Source organism: Melospiza georgiana, chromosome 13 (genome assembly GCF_028018845.1).
Source record: "Melospiza georgiana isolate bMelGeo1 chromosome 13, bMelGeo1.pri, whole genome shotgun sequence".
Lineage (NCBI taxonomy): Eukaryota > Metazoa > Chordata > Aves > Passeriformes > Passerellidae > Melospiza > Melospiza georgiana.
Window position 1 is genome coordinate 1,685,623 of NC_080442.1, and position 22,322 is coordinate 1,707,944.

The 22,322-nt window shown below is 41.2% G+C and overlaps 1 protein-coding gene across 3 annotated transcripts in view; it reads left to right on the forward strand.

Annotated features, from left to right (window-relative positions):
- Nucleotides 1-22,322, forward strand: part of TLN2 (talin 2) — a 142,900-nt gene that overhangs the window by 79,462 nt on the left and 41,116 nt on the right. For all 3 annotated transcript variants that reach the window (XM_058033114.1, XM_058033116.1, XM_058033115.1), the window contains 18 exons: nucleotides 267-375; nucleotides 1,054-1,262; nucleotides 1,394-1,492; nucleotides 2,948-3,115; nucleotides 3,232-3,526; nucleotides 4,869-5,035; nucleotides 6,093-6,221; nucleotides 7,616-7,729; nucleotides 8,025-8,138; nucleotides 9,446-9,580; nucleotides 10,480-10,608; nucleotides 11,223-11,325; nucleotides 12,869-13,077; nucleotides 13,872-13,991; nucleotides 14,847-15,044; nucleotides 17,056-17,195; nucleotides 19,873-19,966; nucleotides 21,463-21,552. In XM_058033114.1, coding sequence (XP_057889097.1) covers nucleotides 267-375; nucleotides 1,054-1,262; nucleotides 1,394-1,492; nucleotides 2,948-3,115; nucleotides 3,232-3,526; nucleotides 4,869-5,035; nucleotides 6,093-6,221; nucleotides 7,616-7,729; nucleotides 8,025-8,138; nucleotides 9,446-9,580; nucleotides 10,480-10,608; nucleotides 11,223-11,325; nucleotides 12,869-13,077; nucleotides 13,872-13,991; nucleotides 14,847-15,044; nucleotides 17,056-17,195; nucleotides 19,873-19,966; nucleotides 21,463-21,552 — 2,622 coding nt within the window. The remainder of the gene's footprint in view (nucleotides 1-266; nucleotides 376-1,053; nucleotides 1,263-1,393; nucleotides 1,493-2,947; nucleotides 3,116-3,231; nucleotides 3,527-4,868; nucleotides 5,036-6,092; nucleotides 6,222-7,615; nucleotides 7,730-8,024; nucleotides 8,139-9,445; nucleotides 9,581-10,479; nucleotides 10,609-11,222; nucleotides 11,326-12,868; nucleotides 13,078-13,871; nucleotides 13,992-14,846; nucleotides 15,045-17,055; nucleotides 17,196-19,872; nucleotides 19,967-21,462; nucleotides 21,553-22,322) is intronic.

Here is a 22,322-nt window from a genome sequence, read left to right on the forward strand (position 1 = left end):
TGCTTATGGGGGACTGTCAGTCAAGAGTGTTTAGCCTTTCTTATGGCATTTACCTTAAAAGGGCAGCTGTTGAAATGTGACAGCAAATCTGTAATGAATGAATCAGCAGAGGAAAATGCTTGCATTCTTATTTCACTTTAGGGGCCTGCTGTTTTTCTTCTGTTTCACTTTTAAAAATCCACAAAGGAATGGGAAATGTACCTAGTATCTTACCTTACAGAACCTCACTGCAGTCCTTAATTCTTCTTTTCATTATTGCTCTTCAGGCATCAAGAGTTTGGGTTCAGAACAAGGTTGATGAATCAAAACATGAAATACACTCTCAGGTTGATGCAATCACGGCAGGAACTGCATCTGTTGTTAACCTTACAGCAGGTAAATTTCAATGGGAAGGATTTCCTTGCAGTTGTCATTCTATTTTTTTGTCAATCTAAATCAAGAAACATGAACTGAGTATGGGGCAGCTGCAGAAACTTTTCTTTAAAACACACCAGTAGTTAATGCACTGACATGTGGAACAAACTTGGTGTCCCTCCCAGCACAGATTTTTCTATCTTCAGTTTCTCTAAAGGTGTAACAGTCAGTGAAGACAAAATGGAGCTGGCTTATCCAGCAGAGTAGAGTGTTTGCAAGATTACTACAAGAAAGCATCATTGATCTGGCAGTTGTTAAGGAGAGTTTCTGTTTTTATTGACAGGGGGTTTTTCTTCAGCAAATTACAGGTTGAGGGAGCTGTGAGTGGCTTAAAGGAGACAAGACTGTCTTGCCTTAGGTTCTTTTAGTATTGAAGGAGGCTGAAACTGTGGACTTCTCAGCAAATGGCATTGAATGAAGAAACATTCTATTAGAGGATAGATTATTGCAGAAGAAGTGTAGAAATGAGAAAGTTTAAAGCAATCTAATGTGTTTTTAAGTGGCACATTACTTAATAGACATTGCTTGGCTGTCCTGAAATGTCTCCCTTATCTCTCACCAGTGTAGCCTGTTGTAGCTGCTGCTTTTCCCTTTTAGCCACTAAAGCATTCTGATCACTGAAAACCATTTGCTCTGCAGGGGACCCAGTTGACACTGATTATACTGCTGTGGGATGTGCAATTACAACCATCTCCTCCAACCTCACTGAGATGTCCAAAGGTGTGAAACTGCTTGCTGCTCTCATGGATGATGAGGTTGGAAGTGGAGAAGACCTCCTGAAAGCTGCTCGAACCTTGGCCAGTGCTGTCTCAGACCTGCTGAAGGCTGTGCAACCAACTTCAGGAGAGGTGAGCAAAGGAAAACTTGTCAGGTTCCCTCTTTTTGGCCATATTGCATGCACACTAATGCACAAGTTCCTTGAGGAAATATAAAATGCAATTTCTATGAATTAATGCATTTCTCTGTTACCTCTTCCCAGCCTCGCCAGACAGTTCTGACTGCAGCTGGAAGCATTGGACAGGCCAGTGGGGAGCTGCTGAGGCAAATTGGGGAGAATGAGACAGATGAGAGGTTCCAGGTAATGGGGGGATTGTTTTCACTCTCAGAACTGTGCAGCTTTAATGAGGAGGTCCCTGCATAAAACCAAGCTGCTCAGAGTGTGGTTAGAAAATGCTGAAGTTTCCCTATGCTAATTGAATCCATTTTGAGGTTGATTTTAATTACACAATTATTGTATTTGCTGGGAATGCCTTCTCATTAAATTAAATTAGCTTCTCAGAAGGCTAATTTATTACTTTATTATACTATATTATATTAAAAAATACTATACTAAACTACACTAAAGAAAAAAGAAAGGATACTTACAGATGCTAAAAGATAATGATGAAAACTTGTGACTCTTGCCAGAGCCCTGACACAGCTTGGCCATAATTGGCCAAAGAGTGAAAACAACTCACTCCAGAATGCAATGAAACAATCACCTGTGGGGGTAAACAATCTCCAAACAGATGAGCAAAACACAGGAGAAGCAAATAAGAATTGTTTTCTTTTCTCTGAGGCTCCTGAGCTTCCCAGGAGAAAAATCCTGGGAGAAGGAATTTTTTCAGAGAATGTGAATGTCACACACAATCACAATGCTGATTTCATAGGAACCCTTACTTCATTCTGTGCATCATACAGATGCTTCATGGAGAGCTTTTTGCACTGTATTTCTTCTCATTAAATATAATGGGGTTTATGTAAGTGTTTGCTGTGTCTGTATGTATATATGTAAACATGTAGAAGTTAATAAAATCATTTGGTAAACTGAGTAGAAAAAAAAGCTGTGTTGCAAACAAAACTTCATCAAGATGAAAAGTAGCATTTACAAAATCATTAATGCCTTATGATTTAACAGTGTTTGCTGTTACCAGTGCTCTTAAATTCTCTGTAAAAAGCATGTGTGGATTTTTTCACTGAATGCCAAGGATATGTTTGCACCAGAAGCAAGGGAAGGCACTTTTCAGCAGCAGCTACTCCTCTGGAGTGTACTGTGTGCAAGGTGTCTGCTGATACAACTTACAGGCCATTTTCACCCTTCATCCAGCAGTGAATCTGTGAACTTCATCAGTTCTCATTTGTATTCCTAGCTGAATATATCTATTACAACTCTTGGCTGAGAGGAAGAAGCATTTAAGCATTCTTATCAATGTTATGGAGGTTGGAGATAGGGGGTAAGGAAAGGGGATGGTTTATCATATCTAAAAGCAAAACAAAAAGTAGTGGGTTTGGTTTTAGAAATGCAAGGTTTTCTGCCTGCTGTGAAGGTGAAATTATTTATAAGTGTATTGGAAGTATTTCCTTTGCTGGAAAACCAGGTTATTTTAACAGTATAGAGGCATTAGGAAGACTCTATCCTACTAAAAAACTGAAGTATATGGGTGGGATTTTAAGTGGGGAAATGGGAAGAAATTATTTTCACTTAGTGACTGCAGGAATTAACACCTGGGTGTGTTTTCATGTCTCAGACTGACTTTTCCTTTTCCTTTACCAGGATGTCCTGATGAGTTTGGCCAAAGCCGTTGCCAACGCTGCTGCCATGCTGGTGCTGAAGGCCAAGAACGTGGCGCAGGTGGCTGAGGACACAGTGCTGCAGAACAGGGTCATTGCTGCTGCCACCCAGTGTGCCCTGTCCACCTCCCAGCTCGTGGCTTGTGCCAAGGTGAGCCGGGGCCGTTGGCCAAGGGCCGGAGCCCCGCGGGTGCCGCTGCGTGTCCCCAATGCCTCGAGCGTGGGCCGGTGAGTAATAAACCTCCTGTGGGTGCTGTCCCCACGCAGGTGGTGAGTCCCACCATCAGCTCCCCGGTGTGCCAGGAGCAGCTGATCGAGGCAGGGAAGCTGGTGGACCGCTCGGTGGAGAACTGCGTGCGGGCGTGCCAGGCGGCCACGGATGACAGCGAGCTGCTGAAGCAGGTCAGCGCGGCCGCCAGCATCGTCAGCCAGGCCCTGCACGACCTCCTGCAGCACGTGCGGCAGTTCGCCAGCAGGGGGGAGCCCATCGGCCGCTACGACCAGGCCACCGACACCATCATGTGTGTCACCGAGAGCATCTTCAGCTCCATGGGCGACGCCGGTGAGTGCCCGCGGCACGGGCTCACCGCGGTGTGTGACCCTGCCCGCAGGGCTCTGAGAATGAGGGAAGAGACGAGGATCTGACTCTGTTTTAGAAGGCTTGATTTATTATTTTATGATATATGTTATATTAAAAGTATACTAAAAGAATAGAAGAAAGGATTTCATCAGAAGGATGAAAAGATTTCATTCATTCATCATTCTTTCTTTTCTAAGTCTGAGGCAGCTGGCTGTGATTGGCCATTAATTAGAAACAACCACATGAGACCAATCACAGATGCACCTGTTGCATTCCACAGCTGCAGATAATCATTGTTTACATTTTGTTCCTGAGGCCTCTTAGCTTCTCAGGAGAAAAAATCCTAAGGAAAGGATTTTTCAGAAAATATCATAGCTACAACAGTATGTCAAGAAAATAAAAATCCTTCTCTGTTTTCTGCTTCTAAGCTAGTGCTGTTGTCGCGGGTAGTGATCCAGCTCATAATATAAAGCAGCAGAGTGCACATAGCTGTGTGCTAGATGGAGTAAATATTCAGTGAAAACAATCAATACCATGCTAAAGGAACACTGTAATATTTTGTGTTTTCTGCCACTGCTTCGCTTCATAGTATTGTATAGCAGTTTCTCATCTCCAAATCAGAAGACAGGCACCTGGGTAAATCCTTCATAGTGATTGGTGTTACTATGCATAGATTTTGTTGTAGGTTTTTAAACTTACATCTGCTTTTTCTTCTGAGATGTTTCTAAAAAGTGCAGTTTCTTAAAAAAGAAACAAGATGGTTTTGGCTAAAATGAACTTAATGGTGCTAAGTGTTTTCTAACAAAGTTCTCAGTTTATATTAGACAAAAGATAATTCCCCAGAAACACAGGAAGAATATGGATGATTTTTATTCAAGGACTGAAATCTTGGCTGTGATTTGAAAGCCAAGTTGTTAGTTTTTGCTGGGACAGGAGTTTCCTTGAACTGCATATTCAAAATTACCTAAAATCTGAAACCAAGTTGTTAGTTTTTGCTGGGACAGTAGTTTCCTTGAACTGTATATTCAAAATTACCTAAAACTACTGATTGTGTGTTTTTGTCTTATGATCTAGATTGCAAATACTACACTTTTATCTCCACTGTAGTGATTTCTGTCATTTATATTGGGGTCCAAGATTCGCTTATGAAACTTTCAAGTTATATGTGTATATACATGTGTATAATTTTCAAGTGAAAAAACACTTCAGCAAATGGAAGTTAAATTTTTACCTTGTGCACGGATGCTGAGGTTTGAAGCAAGCCTGCAGTGCAGAGAGGAGAGGGTGAGGTGGGGCTGTGCATTTTCCATCCCTGTGCTCCCAGGTGAGATGGTGCGGCAGGCGCGGGTGCTGGCTCAGGCCACCTCGGATCTGGTCAATGCCATGAGGTCTGATGCAGAGGCTGAGATTGACATGGAGAACTCCAAGAAGCTCCTGGCTGCTGCAAAGCTCCTGGCAGACTCCACAGCCCGCATGGTGGAAGCTGCAAAGGTACCAGGGAAATGAGCTGTCAGCTTAAAATTGTAATGCTGTGCGCAAGGAAGAGAGGGTGTTGGGGTTTATAAATAGCATCTGGCTGTTTATCTGGTTTCTCTTATCCTGTAAAAGTTTAGCATTTAATGACTTACTACATTGCAAAAACCAATTTATTAGCTGCCTGGATTTTTTTGGTTTTCAAAAATCATCTTGCACTGCTTTTGCTTTCCTGTGTGCATTGTGGTCCTGGCTCAAGCCCTGTAGGGCAGTTACCACATCCCTGAGCCCTGCTGTGGTGCAGGGTCTGTACCAGTGAGAGGGAGCAACACAACCACAGCAATCATTACACAGTCATTGCACAGTAACTCCCCTCTGTTAAAGAAACAGTTTCCTTCACCTGGGGAATCTTGCCTGTGTTGTTCCCTTCTACATCCTTCCCTCCTTGTTTTCACAAGAGACACAAATATCACAACTTTTCTTCCCTTTCTGTTTCAGTCTGCTAGGGAGGAATTGAAATTCTGAATTCCTTTGAACTGTTTCCCAGATCCTGCATTGAAATTATTTTTACAGCAGCAGGGGCAGCCATTCTTGCTGGGACTCCAGAAGGCCTGTGCCTGGCTGCTATCCTTGGCTTTCCAGTATTTTCTGACTTCAAGTGGAGATGATCTACTGTGTTAAACTTCAAATTTTGGACTGCAATTATTGAAAGACATATTGAATTGGGAATTTTAAAACTGTTTTTTTTTTTCAAAAACCTATATTCATACAAGTACATTATTTCACATCAAAGGAGAAGCAGTTAAAAAAGGCTTTTTTCTTTTTTCCCAAGCACCTGAAGTGGTATATGAAGCAAATGTTCAGCTTACTTCCTCTAAGCACCACACATAGTAACAGCCTTCCACTAGAAACAGACTTTCTGAAGTTTTGTAATACTTTAGTGTTCTTCCAACTTCCTTATGAAAATTTGGAAGAGAATGAATGCTGATGTAGCTGATTTAAGTCTTGATGCTCATCCACATTTTCTCCAGTCATTTTTTACTCAGACTCAAGTTTGCTTGGACATTTTGTGCAGGGAGCTGCAGCCAATCCTGAAAATGAAGATCAGCAGCAGCGTCTGAGGGAAGCAGCAGAGGGACTGCGGGTTGCTACAAATGCTGCTGCACAGAATGCCATCAAGAAGAAAATTGTCAACAGATTGGAGGTTGGAAACCATGTAGTGAAAGTGCTAAGCAGAGAATGACAGTGCTGTAAGCTCAGTTCCAGAGTACAAAGCTTAGAATTAGACATGCCAGTATATCATAACATAGTTCTCAGAAAATTGAGTAACTTGTGTCACAGATGTGGTAAAGTGCTGTTAGGATTTGACTCAGAAGGCATTTGATGGTGGCTTAGTCCTAAAATTAAACAGCTGAGCTGAAATGGCTTCACTGCTGTGTTAATTTATCTCTCTGGTGTGCCATTTACACACAGTACCTCTTGTGCCTGTACTGGGATATAGAATTCCAGACGAATTTCTGTACCAAGTTAGCTGGATCACAGCATGTCCAGTTAAACTGGGGAATTACTCAGAGTCAGGAAGCAGAAATGGAAGTAAAAAGATAGAGCCTATCTAGTGGCCCAGCCTAGGAGAAAAGCAATTTAGTAAGGATAAAATACCATGGGAGTTTGTTCTGTGGGCAAAGTTTGATCTTCACATTCTCAACTAAAATGAAGAAAAAACAGAAACTTTTCATAGTTCCTAGTTTGCAACTGTGATTTTTGCATTAGTCTGGTTCAAATGCAGTAAGGTGACCAGGTTCCAGAAATACACTGAGTTCCTGTGTCTGTCTAGAACTATAAATCAGGAGTACTGTAGGAAATAAAGGCTGATATCTGTAATTTTCTAATTCAAGAAAGTTTTCTAAAAAGAGTATTTAATATGTTTTGCTGTTATAACATATACTGGCTTACAAAGGAATATAATATGTAACAAACTTCATGCTTGCTTCTGTTTAGTGAGCCAGTTAGTGTTGTACAACATGTTGAAGTACCTTGGATAAGTTGTTGAATTTTTGTTTTTATAATAGGGATATGTTGATAATATTTGAAGTAGGTCTTTACAATGCTTTTAGACTCAGAAGTGGAAATAGTATTTTGTACCCTCTGTGTCATTGTAGGATCTTTGCTTTTGCTATAGGGCAGTCTCAGCAGAAATTGGCTCCCTTGAGCCCTGGCTCAGAGGTGTCAGTGTGGGGGCTTTGCTGTTTCCTCTGGCCTTCATAGGAGCTCGTTGTTCAGACCATTTCTGCTGTTTGCAATTCACTAATATTCCTCTTGTTGAAACCTAAGCTGTCAAAGAGTAAGGGCATAGAATGCTTATAACCCTGCCTTTTTCTTTATTGGCAAATCAGAGATGGGTAACAGTATTCCAATCATTTTCACCTTGAGAGAAGAGCAATGATGGTCAGTTGAGGTTTCCTTAAGGTAAATCAAATTAAGGGATAAAATTTATTAATTTGTCAATGTTGTTACTGTCAAAGTTACCTACAGTGATGTGTGTTCCATCCTTTGAATTATTCACTTTTAGAACTGATTTAACTTTCTTTTTCTCCAAAGATTGCAGCTAAACAAGCTGCAGCTGCTGCTACTCAGACCATTGCAGCTTCTCAGAATGCAGCTGTTTCCAACAAGAACACAGCAGCCCACCAGCAACTTGTGCAGAGCTGCAAGGTAAACACAGCCCATGGCAAACAACTCCTGAGCAATGCTTTTGGGGAACTGATGAGGATCACCAATCAATAATGAAATAAATAATGATTTCTTGCATAGAACATCCATAAAAAGTCCTGTTGTATACTAGTTTGGTTCCATGCATCCTAAATTAATTCTAGGACAGCACAGAAGTAATTTACACAGAAATACTGCAGTTATCTTTAAGGAGAGTGGGAAGGGTGCTTGCTTTATTTTCAAAGGATTTTGAGTTTTTATTTTTTTACTGAAAATCTTTTCCCTTTGTCCATTTTAGACTGTTGCAGACCACATTCCTCAGCTGGTGCAGGGTGTAAGAGGAAGTCAAGCTCAGGCAGAAGACCTCAGTGCTCAGCTTGCTTTAATCAATTCCAGCCAGAATTTCCTTCAGGTGAAGTGAACCAATCATTGCAGTAGATGTAAAAAGCATTTTTTTAGTGCTGTATGTTTTCATTTGTGATAAATAACCAGTAAACTGTTAAGAACCATGTAAAGAAGTTCACTGCTCTGAGCCATAGACAGGCAGAATTTTGTTTCTCAGGTTAGGTGGCCAGAATTCATTGTGGCTATGGAGAGTGAGAACTGCTGACATTGAGGTTAAAAGTAACAAGAAAAAAGTATGTTTATGGAGAAGAAACAGTCAGTGCTGTACACTTGTCTTCTGGGTTAGAGTTTAAAGAACAAAATGGAGAGAATTTAGCATCTTTCTAAGTAGAGGTCTGAGTCTGAATATGTGACAGGCTGTTGTGACTTTTTTAGGCAAGGTAAACTTAGTGTTGCAGCAACAAATTTCAGAATTCCTCAGAAGTAGAAGGGAATACTAGCATGGTTTTTTAGATATTACCCTCCATAATAGATCTAGATTGATGGTTTGGGAAAAACACAAAATTGGACTGTGTGCTTTTTCTATAACATCTTAAAATAGAAAGATAGAATATTGAGTATTGATAACAAAACTATTGGCTTATTGTTAACATTACAAGAACCAACACCAGAAACCAATTCTCTGTGCAATGGCATGGTCATTATTGGCATCAGTTAGTGTTCCCTTAAAGTGATGGCTGTTAGCAGGTTTTTATGGTCCTGTGTAGGCAGAGGGATCACAAACCATCCTCTCACTCTGTTTGAGTATTTGCTTTATGATTCCCTCTGGAGTCATTCACATGATTGATCCATCTCCCCTGTGGCTGTGTGTGTGTACAGTGGTGATGGTGAGAATCAGCAAAGGTTTTTAGTTGTATCAGCAGTAATCCATGTGTAGAGGCATTGCTTGAATTACAATTTTCATTCAATAGAATTTTGGCAGAGGTTAATATTTAGAAATGTAGAGAGAAATTTGCCATCTCTGCCACCTTGAGCTGATTGTACCACATGAATGCTGAGTGGCAAAATTTCACATTTCAGTATTTTTAAGTAGTCTTCATAAGTATTCAAAGGCCTCAGGCAGACACTGGAACCAATGGAGTAATCATTGTCCCAGTAAAGCACAGATGAGTCCTGCTGCAGAGGGCTTGGAAATGTGACAGAATTCTGACAGGATCTTCCAGCTTAAGGAGCAGGAATGTGCTAGTCATTGAAGAAAAACCTAGAAACCTCATAAGTGTGTGAATGAAGGAAGCAGTTTTATTGAATCCTAAACTTTCTTTAAAGAAAATGAGCTGGTAAAACTAATTGTGTTCACTGTTGTTCTCTGAACAGCCTGGAAGTAAAATGGTGGCATCTGCTAAAGCTGCTGTCCCCACAGTGACTGACCAAGCAGCAGCAATGCAGCTCAGTCAGTGTGCAAAGAACCTTGCTACCAGCTTAGCTGAGCTGAGAACTGCCTCCCAGAAGGTAGGTAAATAAATCCTGCTTTTAATCAGCTAAAACAAGAGGACTTCTTGTCCCCCCTGAGGCAGTGCTCACCTTTCACTGCTGTATTTTGTGCACACTTTGCTCAGACTCCCAGGTGGCCTCTGTGGCATGAGAGAAAGGGGAGGGAGAAGTGACAAGAAAGCTGAAAAAGCTTGTGCTGCCCTTTCCATAGCAGCCAGATGGGAGCAGAGTGTACAGAGCAGCACATCAAGACTCTGAACTGCTGTTACATCCAGGGGAGAGCAGGAAAAAGGGAACACATCTCATGCCCCACCAAACCAGTGAGAACCAGCTACAGCTGTGCTGTCATTGTGAACTGGAATCATCATCTGTGAAACTCAGGGAAGCAGATGCTCTGTGTTTCACACACAGATTTCTAAACTATGTGGGGCTTAAAAAATGCAAGTGGAAAGTCTGGGTTTTTTTGTGTGTGTACCCTGAGGCCTGAAACCAGGATTGTAGCACTGAGGTGGCCACACCTGAGCTAATGCTACAATTTCCATCCCATGCTGGTGAGTGTGGGCTGCCACAGCAGGGAGTCACTGGGATTTTGATCATGATGCTCAGTGAAGCCACTGTCCAAGGGGAAATCCAGGGTGCCACAGTCACTTTGTCAGTCCCTGGGCTGCCTGCTGTGAAGGGACATGCACACAAGGCAAGTGCACCTCATTCCCCTTTTAGCAGGGTGCTATTCTCTTCACACACTGAAATATTGTTCTGGAGTTTGGAATCCATGATGTATAACCCTTGGAGGCTCACAATGGCCTCTAAAGTAGGAAGAGAAATAATATGGGAGGGGAGATGAGATCTGAAGCATTTACTGTTTCTGAAAGTTGTGTCCAGCTGCTAACAGTGGTGCTGATCTGGTTTCTGAACAGGCTCATGAAGCTTGTGGCCCAATGGAAATTGATTCTGCTTTGAATACAGTCCAGACACTCAAAAATGAACTGCAGGATGCGAAGATGGCAGCTGTGGATGGACAGTTAAAACCTCTCCCAGGAGAAACTGTAATTGAGGAAGGATCTTCTTCATTTAAAAACAAACAAAGTTAGCTGTTAAAAACTTAAATATTAGAGGCAAAACAAATCATGAAGCTTTGGATAATGATCATGCTGATAGGATTTTGCACTGATTCTCTTAAAATTATGTATGTTACTACTACAGCAACAGTGTGTTCTGTAGTAGAGTTACTCATAGGACTGTAGGGCCTCGTGCTCTATTGTACAAATTACAATTTGGTAACAATCATGTTTTGGTCTTGTCAAAAATAATTGCTTTTCAATAGTGACAATGATGAGAACTCAGGACAGTTCTAGTAGACATAGAAACTGAAATGATTTATTTGGTGGTGGGGGAAAGCCCTTCCTTGGATGAAGGTATTTATTTCCATTGCTAATTGTTAAATAGTTTTATTGTTCACACTACCTAATATGTTAATTTATTTCATCCTGAGCAGGGAAAATGTCTTAGTCAGATTTCAGAGAAATTGTGTGTGTGTTCAGTAGCTGAGGTGGAAGTTTAGGTTTTTTTGTGGAATGAGGAATTTTTCCGTAGTATTTAAAACAAAGTGCATTTTTGTTGTGCTTAAACTAAGTAATTTGTACTTTGCAATTTTTTACAGCTCGAGAAGTGCACTCAGGACCTGGGAAGCACATCCAAAGCTGTGGGTTCTTCCATGGCCCAGTTGTTAACTTGTGCTGCTCAGGGCAACGAGCACTACACAGGTACTGCTTTATCCATGATGGCTCTGAAACCTCTGCTTTCCATCACCTTGAGGAAAGGTTTTCCTATCACATACTACTTAAATCAAGAAATTCACTATTTTTTATAGTGCTGATAGTGAATTGTGCTAAGTTATTGAAGAATTGAGCGTGACTCATACTTCATAAAAGAACAGTGATGCAATCTGCTCTGTCTTTAATCAGAATAGATTGGGACATCTGTTGTTTTTGTAAATATGTGCCACTGAAACTGTGAAAGGCTGAAATAAAATGTATTGCATTTTAAAGATCAGTGCCACTGGAAATGTTGCTGTGTCCTTGCAGAATGTTTAAAGGGTGCCTTGGACATGTTTTGAAGCTACAGGGTGCAAACATAGTGGGGACAGCTTGGTGACATTCAGAACTGCATCTCCTCCTAGCAGTTACCAGTTCATGTACAATGCAGCTGCTCTGGCTGATTCACTGAGCACATTTGCATAGTTTGAGGTGAAGCCAGTAGGAAACCTGGGCACACAGATGCTGCAGTTTATTTTTGTACCTGTACTTTTAGTTTAGAAACAAAAATGCCTTAATAAGAAAAATGCTCTACAGGAGGGACAAAAGCTCACTTGTAGATGTTAAAATGTTCTGTGTCCTTATTCCTGTTAGAAATGAAAGCTGTTGTTGCAAATGCTCCCATAAGATTTTTTTGTCTAATATTACTGATAAAATGTGTTATGGCAATTACCACTTCATTGGTTATAATTGCATCTGGGCTCTAGAACGTAGAGTTGCTTTCATTTGCAGCAGATGGAATTTCATCAAGATAGCTCATGTTTCTGTCACATTGTTGTGCACAAGTAGGCACTAGGTATCAGGCAAGGGAGTACAGATACTTGCAGCTGACAATGAATAGCTAAACCTAGTAGCTCTCTTATCATCAGATTGTAGGAAACCCTATGAGGCAATGAGTTACTTTTCAATAATTTCAAAAATAGAAGAAGGAGACCATTTTCACATAGTCCTACACCTTAGCACTGGAGTTGATAGATGTCTTTTAACAGAAGGTAATTTTATTACATCCTTTCTGTGATTTCATTCAGTTATTTTTTTATGTTTTTACTCACAGTGATGTTAGGTTATATCAAGTTGTATCATTCCTAATAATCTCTTTTGTGATCGCTTGAAGTTAAACTGTTGTGCTGTGGCTCTGAACTCCTGTGCACCATTCTTGCAGACAATCACTCCCCCCATAGCTTGGAATTTTTCCTCATCTTCAGGTTTTAGCTTTTCTTCTTTTTCAGTGCTTCACTAGGATGTAGTGACTGAGAGACTGTGCCCAGAATGTGGCTTTTGGGCTATAACATTTACTTTATGGCTTCACTACAGGCATTTCAATAAGCAAATGATTCTGTGTATTTCAAATTTGTTCCTGTTTGAAGATTTTCTTTTAAATTGCATTTGCAGTGTTATTTTGCAATAGGATCATTACATGCAAGATCATGTCATGAAACACAAAGATTGTTTTAAAGGTATTAACAAAATCCTTGGTGCAATGTGACCACAGGAGTTGCTGCCAGAGAAACTGCTCAGGCCTTGAAGACTTTGGCTCAGGCAGCACGAGGTGTGGCAGCATCCACCAGTGACCCTGTGGCAGCCCATGCCATGCTGGATTCAGCCAGGGATGTCATGGAAGGCTCTGCCATGCTGATCCAGGAGGCCAAGCAGGCCCTGGCTGCCCCAGGGGATGCAGACAGTCAGCAGAGACTAGCCCAGGTAAGCTGGGACTTGGGCAGCTGCAAGAGTTGTCAAACGTGCAGTGAATTTACTCCAAACCAGCACTGAATAAGGAGAAAGAATGACAGAAAATAAGGCTGATGGATAGTTCAACTTTCTATGCCTTTCAAGCTCTCAGACAATATCATGCCTAGGTTAAACAAGGTAAATGGTATAAGTATGGTATTTTAGTCATCTCTTAGGAAAACATACAAAGATGCAGCTCTGTGCTTTTACCCACAATATATGTGAGGAGACTGCTTGACTGCAAAAGTGAGACAGCCATTAAACTGGGAATTTTCAAATAAAAGATCTCTATCCATGTTACATTCAAAAAAGGAGTGCATGTTTTCTTCATGTGTAGCACCACTATGTTTGAATTCTTTAGGAGTGGCAGGTTCATTTTTTACTGATTTGAAAAGTTCTAGAATTGGCCTGCATTGTAAATAATTTCTTATGAAGATATCTTTGTTTTAATCAGATCTGTGTAAAAAGCTGCATGGAATGAATTTCTGTGATTAGTTTATAGATAACTTCAGGGGGTTCCCTTATCTGCAGTGCTGCAGCCTTTATCACAGGTGCCAGGAGCAGTCGTGGGGCTGCCCTGCCAACACCATCCTATCCCATGGATGAGCCTCAATCAAGACTGCAGGACAACAAACTGAGAAAGTTGCAAAAATGTTGCTGTAAGGGTCAGAATATAGGAATTTCTGGCTATGGAGTAGAGGCTGTGCCTCCCATTAATGAGCATTTAAACCTCTCTCAGTGTGACTGTGTTCACCTGTGTGTTGTAGGTGGCCAAAGCAGTGTCTCACTCCTTGAATAACTGTGTGAATTGTCTGCCTGGACAAAAGGATGTGGATGTGGCCTTAAAGAGCATTGGGGAATCCAGCAAGAAGCTCCTGGTTGATTCGGTAAGATGGCTTTTCATGTGCAAATAGATTTTAGAAAACTGAACAGCACATCTGAGTTCCTCATGGGTCAAATGATTATTTAGTAAGTGAGCTCTAAGTGTACTTCATGTAAGCTGTGTTTAAGTTTATGCACCTTCAGGCAGCTGCTATTTAGACTGAAATACCATTTTTGTAGTTTTATGGGCAAGGTGAAATGTGTCTGTGACTTGTGAGGGCAGTATTAAAATGGTCAAAGATTGGTATTAACTTTTTGGTTTTGAAAATGGCAACTATGACTTGACATTCTGAAAAAAATGAAAATTAGAAAATTATAGTTAATCTCCCACCTAGAAGTGATCAGTTTACTTGAAGGAGCATTGTGATCTGTCAAAAAAATGCTTGGTCATTTTATGTAAAGAGAAGAATTGTTACTTTGTTTAACTGCATTCATGTCAACAAACTCTTTTTGCATTGGCAATTTGCCAGATGGTTATAATATTTGAACAGCTTTTTTTTTCTGCATTTATCACTGACCTTGCTATCCTGTGAATAAAGGAGCAATTGTATTTTTATATGTTTGTGCAATGCCTTTTGATAAAACCAGGGAGGTTTTTACCAAACTGGTTTACTAGAGAGAGTTTAGAGTAATTCTGAAGAGCTGCCAATATTTGTGTCCCTTGAAAAGCTTACAGACTTGTCTGTCCCTTGAAAGAAACAGCAGGACACAAGTTGCTGGACAGATTTCTGGGTGACAGCTGTCCCACATTTCCAGCTCACTGCTCTGCTGCATTTGGGATTCTCAGCACGTGTTGAACTCTCCAGGAAAGGCTGGTGTGATGTGACAGACAGTAAAATACTGAACTTTGTCTCTTACAGCTACCTCCAAGTTCTAAGTCATTTCAAGAAGCTCAGAGTGAACTGAACCAGGCAGCAGCAGACCTGAATCAGTCAGCTGGAGAAGTTGTCCATGCCACACGGGGCCAGAGTGGGGAGCTGGCTGCAGCCTCTGGCAAATTCAGTGATGACTTTGATGAATTTCTTGATGCTGGTATTGAAATGGCTGGCCAAGCACAAGTAAGTCCTTGATCATGCTGATTGAGGGATAATCTTGCCATAACCTCTGGCAGTGCAGCACATTGTTTATGTAGCACTACAGCATGCTGCTGTGTGAGATGTTTGTTGTGAGGGAATCATCTGGAGCTGTTATCTGGAAAGGACAGGACTCAACATTTGCATCTTCCATAGGATGTTGGGATTTGTTTCTGTGTCCAGTCAGAAATACAACTTCATACTCCTCTGTGCAGTTTGAGCTGCCAAGGTACAAAGGTGTGCTGAACCTCTGAGCCTGTGGAAAGGGTTGCTTCCTTTTGGTTGGAACCCTTGGAGCATAATTTGGGTGAACACTGTTCAAAATGTAGCACCTTTCTTTGCTGCTTTTGTTAAGTAGATAGAGGAAATGATGCTTTGATATTGCTCCATGGTGCTGTGGATCTGCTGCAGAGTGGAGCAAGCACTTGAAGAGGGCTGCCTAAAATGCCATCCTTGGATGTGACAGCAAGCACTTGGACTTGTGTTCAGTGATTTAAAATCTGGCAGAGTTCTACTCTGAGGAGCTCTAACAATCAGGAATGTTGTCACACATTGCTGAGCTCATTCCTGGTAGCTGGAGATGCCACCTTCAGTTTATCTTAGTGGATAAAGTTGTGCTGAGCTACAGTAATTGGTCATTTGCCTATGATTTAGCATAACACATGCCAGCATATAAAAAGGAATTGTGTATCAGAAGAGATGGGAGGACTAGCAGAAAAAAGAATCTGCAGATGGTTTTACCCTGGTTTGTAGGAGGACCCTGCAAACCCCAGAAATGATTGCCAGAAAGCAGCCAGGAGGGCCTGAGTGTGTCAGTCCTTTGAAGTCTTTTGTAAAAGGTCTCTAGAGCAGACACTTTGTACATAGAAATGAGACATCTGACAGTGGTTGGTGATTATTCTCCATCATTCAGGTTCCAGATGTGTGAAGTGAGTTAGGCTACATAAACAGCTGACTCTGAGTAGCAGTGAGGTACCTGTCTCTTTAGCTGTGGACCACACTGACTTTTAGAATGTTTTGTTTGAGGCAATTCAGTGAAGGCAGAGGTAGAAACAATGCTGCAAATGGCTGCTTGAAATCTTGAAATGAGAATCCAGCTGCTGATGACCTTGTGGCCCTTGTGAATTTGCTGATCCTGCTGGCACAGGGGGTGGTTATTATTCTGAATTATTAATGGCTGATCTTTCAAATGAGAAGGCCTTCTGTATGTAGTTATTTGGCCTGAACAGAAGCAATACCAGGGATTTTGGGGGACTAGAAAAATATAGGGGTAGGGAGGAAGTAGAACATAGTAAATAGAGAGTAAAAGCTATTCATACCAACTGAATAATATGCAACCCCTTTACATAAAACTGTGAACAGACTGTTAGAAAAAATGGGTTCACTTCTACTGATCATTGGCAGAAGAATCTAGTCACTGCTGTTTACTGTAAAGATGCAATAATTTTCTGTAACTGGATTTAAATACAGGTTTCCCTTTCCAAGCAAGGGCTTAAAATAAGTAATAGAACATCCAAATCAGAATGTTGACCAAAATAGGCTTATAGAAAGTCATTTTATTGGGAAAGATTGCTTCCTGGAGGCCATTTTTGTGTGAGCAATTCCAGTTAGATGCTGGAGAAGCCTGTGGGCTGCACAAAGGGTGCCAGAGAGCCTGCACTGACTGAATAATGGGAAGCAGTTGTGCCAGGCAGAGACACATAAGAGTCTTGTCAACAAAAGCATTGTTCAACAAGTAGGGAAGTTCCTCCATTGCTCATTTGTGAATGCTACCAGTGTTAGAAGCCAAGCTGTTTGTTGGAAGGGTCTTTTTGTGTTATGTAAGTGAAGCTAGGGGCACCTGTCTGGGTGAAGGATGGCTTGAGCCCTCCTTCTCTGAGCTCACCTATGTCAGTGGTTTCAGGTGGATAAATAAACTGGGTCTCCATGTGTGGTTTCAGCACACTCTCTTGATTGCTAATTTTGCACTTAATGTTATGCTGCTGTGGCTTTCCAGACTAAAGAGGACCAGATTCAAGTGATAGGAAACCTCAAGAGCATCTCAATGGCTTCCAGCAAGCTGTTACTGGCTGCCAAGTCTCTGTCTGTTGATCCTGGAGCTCCTAATGCCAAGAACCTCTTAGCAGCAGCAGCAAGGTAAGGATGTGTTGCTTGCTTTGTTTTCCTGGGATATTTGCTTTTCTCTGTGATATTTATATTGTGCTTATATATTTTTCTACTATTGACAGTTAAGTGGTTGGAACCTGCAGTTCTGTTTAAATGGAAGTAGGCCAGGGGAGAGTTGGAGTAGTTCCTCACCTGGGATAACTTGTTACCCTTGTGGAATTAGGAACAGCATTTGAGGACTTGGCCTGGTTTTTGAAAGGAACCCCAGTGTATTTTACTTACTGTTTTCTCACTATCTGTGTTCTGACCAGGCATAGCTAACATTAAGCTTCTCAGTCCCTGAAAGAAAAGAAATGGAATATATTCTTAAGTAAAATGTGCTTAGAAATCGTAGCTATTTATCACTAACAGTGTGCACATGTGTATGATCAGGAATGCTTGAAAGGGTTAGATGCTACATTTCTGCAGTGGAGCATACCCTTACTTTAAGGATTATAAATCCACTCCCTGAGTAAAGGACTCCTTAAGGACTCACACTACTTTACTTTGTTGTATCTTGTTTAAAAAAACATCTGTCTTATCTCCCTGGAAATAAATAACATCTATGAAAATTATAGATAACCAAAGACAGGCTGCTTAGAAGTGAAGGAGTCACATGAGATTTTGTTACTGCTGCAGCATCAAGCTGCTCCAGATTTCTGCTTTAGGCTTGGAGCATTCCTGACAGGAGTGTAGAGGAATTTCACCCCAGTGAAACCAGGTAGTTGTAAGTTCCTGCCAGGTTGGGATTCCCTCTGTGGAAGCATTTAATAGAAAAAGGGAGGTGAGCCAGGTCAAGCCTTCAGCTGTCCTGTGTGTGTGCATGTGTGGGACCTTACACAGACAGCACAGAGCTGTGTGAGGTTGACACTGCACCAGTTCTGGTTGTGTTGAAGGTGCTGAGGTGACACTGTGCTCCCTTCTCAGACCCCTGCTCTGGCTTGGGACAAGCTTGCCAGGGCTCTCTTCTCTTTCCCTGCTATGATACAATCAGGGGCAAATATTTGTACTTTCTCTCTTATGAAAATGAAAGAAGAGGCACAGCTGCCTTATTATAAGATAGCTTTTCTTCTCATTTTTCTCTCATCCTCAATGGTACTGTGTGATTAGTCTGGGGTTTTGCTGGGTTTGTTTTGCTTTCTTCCCCATTTGCACCAGCTGTAAGAGACACCAGCTTTTTCAGTAGTCTTGTCTTCCTTGTGGAGGGATTTTTCTTGACCACCTCTGACAGGGCAGCAGCACTGGCTGAGTTCCCTGCAGGGCCCAAGTGTTTGTGTGCTGTATTTGATGAAAACAGATGTGGCCTTTAGAGTCCTAGCAGTCCTCTGCCACTCTGGGATTGGTGTTTGAGGGGCCACCTTCCTGGTTCTACTGTGTCCAAATGGTTTTCAGAGTAATGTCTGTACACTGGATGGATTCCTGGAAGAGGTACCTGGTGTGTAATAATGATATTTGTGATCATGTGGCCTCTTTAACAAAGCTGATAATTCTCTCTCTTCAATTGCTGATATTCTCTGAGTCAATATGAATTGTGTCTCAGATTAGAATCAACAGCAGACAAGATATTTTTGTGTGAAGTTTCTCTGGGAGTGAACAGAATTTCAGTTTTTGTTCTGTATTCCTATGTCTGTATGCAATGATTATTTTCTGATGCATAGAAATCACTGATGTTCAGCAGGTGAACACCAGGTCCTCCACAGGGACACCAAGGCTGCTGAAAAGGGTAGGAGTCTCAGTTAAACATGTCTATTAGTTTCCATTCTTTTGCCTGGAATTTAACATAAACATGTTAAATGTAATAAGCACATCCTGTTTCTTTTTGTGACAGTAGGATACCATGCAGCCAGGTAATCATGTTATTGATGAGTTATCAAGTGCCTGTTTTCTGAACGGGAAAGTGATGCAAATGCCATTCAGTGTCCAAGGCCAGAGGAAAGCATACTCTCCATGCACTCCAATTTCACTGATTTTCTCTTCTTCTAGATGCCACTTTTCCTGGCTTGTTAGTCATGAGTCTGAGTTAATGTAGTTATAATGAATGTTGTCTATTATCAGAGCATTGATCAGAAAGACAGACAGTGACTGTTGTGTGTCAGGTTCAGCCTGTGTGCAGAAGCTGTGAACTCCCACAGGAACACAATGCCTTTGCATAACTTGTTCTCTGGGGATATAAACCTATGGGAGAATATCAATTATTAGTTAAAGAGAAAAAAGACTGATTCACTAAAAGACTATAGATATAGCAGGATTGTGTGTGTTACAGTATGTGAGACAAGACTGCTAGAGAAAGGTAAATAACATTTGCTTTACATTCACCATTGTTTTCCATACCAGACACTTGTTACTGGATCCTTCAGGGCTTCTGGGCTGGAAGTTGAGAAATTATTCAGTTAATGTCAGACCTGGAGAAGTGCTGAAATACCTTTTAGCAGCTACATGTGTCACTGTGACAGTGTAATAGGTTGACCTTGACCTGCTGCCAGGTGGTGTTGTGTCCTTTGTCACCAGTGTTTTCCCAGATGTGCCACCAGTTTGGCTGCTGGGCTCAGCTGTGTAGTAGATAATCCAAGCTGTATAACTTTATGCAGTATACATTTAATGACAACAGTTTTACTAAGAGGAATAGTTCAATTTTAAAATGCACCTTCTTTCCTCTTACTCTCCCCAGAGCTGTGACTGAGAGTATAAACCAGCTCATCACACTGTGCACCCAACAAGCTCCTGGGCAGAAGGAATGTGATAATGCACTCAGAGAACTGGAGGTATTACTATATGTCAAAAGTTCTTGTATTGTTTCCCTTATATTCTGTGTCTGAATAGCTCCTGATACTGTCCTCTCACTTCATCTGTGGCAGGGATTTTAGCTGTGTACAAGGTGAGCATGGAACCCATGTAAACATCTGGTAGGTTTGGCCAGAATGAAATTTGCTGCCCTGTCCCCATCTCCTCTGTCCTGCCCTCCAAAGATACACTTTAGTCCCTATTATTCATATTTACTGTTCATTAAGGAAGAATCATGACAAGATGGATGTTTTCCAGTGCACTGGAGGGAGCTGCAATATCTTGGTTTTTCCACTTGCAAGAAGTTGTTGCTGACATCCCACTTTAGGATGATGTTTGGAATCTTCTACCTTGACCATTCTTAGTGTAGACTTTTAATGCCTTGTTTGTGCCTTCCCTGTCAAACTGATACAATGTGTGTGTCAATACAGGTTCTTGCAAGATAAGTTCTTGGTCCTGAGTGAAAGATTTGGCTGGCTAAATAATGGGTCAGTTGAGAGACCTCCACTGATCACAGACAGGCCACTGTCAGTAGAAGGAAATAATGTTTTAATTTCAACTAGATATTTGTTGGTTACTGTCAAGGTCAAAACATCAAGGGGTGACTGGCCTGTGTGGAGAGCATAAAATACCATTAAAATTTTTATTTCCAGCCCTTAGTATCACAAGGATACCAAAGTCATTTCAGGATATTGTGATTTTTCTTAATATGCAAGTCCATACTGATTTCACTTTCATCAGAAGGATTAAAAGTCTTTTCTGCATGATATTTGGCAGTAAAATAGTGTTCCTTAAGACTTGAAAAAAGGTGTGCTACAGATATTTTAATGTATAAAAGAATTAGTCTCCTGCATTTTGCAGCTTTTTACAAGTTTCATTATCTAACTACATTCATTCTTCTCAATGGATATGTGACTGATTGTCACATTGTTATATTCAGGACTCAGAATCACCTCAAAAAAAGAAATTATACCAAACTATGTAGTTTCCTGACAGAAAATTTTCCTGTGCTGGGGGAATCTGACACTGTAAGAGGCAGGCAGGTGTACTCAGTTCTTTGTGTTTCCAGACAATGCTCAACAAATGGCAGCTGCTTTTCTTATCACTTCTTTAAATCTGGTTATGAAATATAAAATAGTACTGAAAACATGTGTTACACTGTTGACACCTGACAGAAAACCAGATTGTCTCATGTCAAGCTGAGCACCTCTGGCCATAATATATCACTCATCACAAACACGAGGTAAACCTGAGTTTCCAAGAGATTGGTGGTGCACAAACATGGAGTTCCCAGAGCTCAGTTCCTGTTGGGTGCAGTTTCCTGCATGGCACACCCTCAGGAATGTGTAGCTTTGGCTGCTTGCTGGAGACAAACATGTCAGCTTACACTGGGATAAGCAGAATAGGCATGAGGGTCTGTGTTCTTCTCAGCTCAGTGTTTCAGAGTGTCAATAATCAGTTGCTTTCACTATTTCAGACAGTGAAGGGAATGCTGGATAACCCAAATGAGCCTGTGAGTGATCTCTCATATTTTGATTGTATTGAGGGCGTCATGGAAAACTCCAAGGTAATTTCTTTTTCCCACCTCTCTGTGAGTTATAAAATGTGTTTGGATTTTCAAAGGTTTCCACATGCATATTGAATGTTAGAGGTGCAGTCAGTGTTTATTGCTAAAATGTCTGCTACACTCCTTGATAAACTCTGCCTGAGATTGGTTTCTTACAGGTAATTTCAGGTTTTGGTCACTTACTGTATTGCCTCAGTAAGAAATTTTTAATTAAGTGACAGGTACACAATGCTCTGAAAGCTTCTGCTCTCTCCCTTCCTCTCCTTGACATGCAGTAGACAGCATGCCATACTTTGGGTGCTGTATTTTGACTGCAGCTATGTTAGAACAGCACAAAGCATGAATGGGAGGGCCTGACAATGAAATCCCATTCTGCCAAATGTCTGAGCAGTCCAGACACCCCACCACATCAGAAAACCTGTGGGAAACTTCTTCACTTACTTTTAATCAAACTCTGCTGTACATCTTCCTTTGAAGCTGGCTTTTGTGTCCTTATTATTTGATTTGTTGGAATGGTCTCATATTCCTTCTTCTCTAAAAGAAAATACCTAATGGATGTGTGTGTCATCTTGCATCTAATGCTCTACTGCAGTCAGAGCTCATTTTGAATTCTAAATCCAAGTGAACTGAATTCAGTGGGACATAATGTGGGAATTCATGTGCATTCTGACCCTAAGATGGTTCCAGAAGTCAGGTGCAGTTCATTCCCACTGAGCTTCAGTGAGTTTGGGTACAAAGATGATCCTGTAGGTGTCAACAGCATCTGCAGG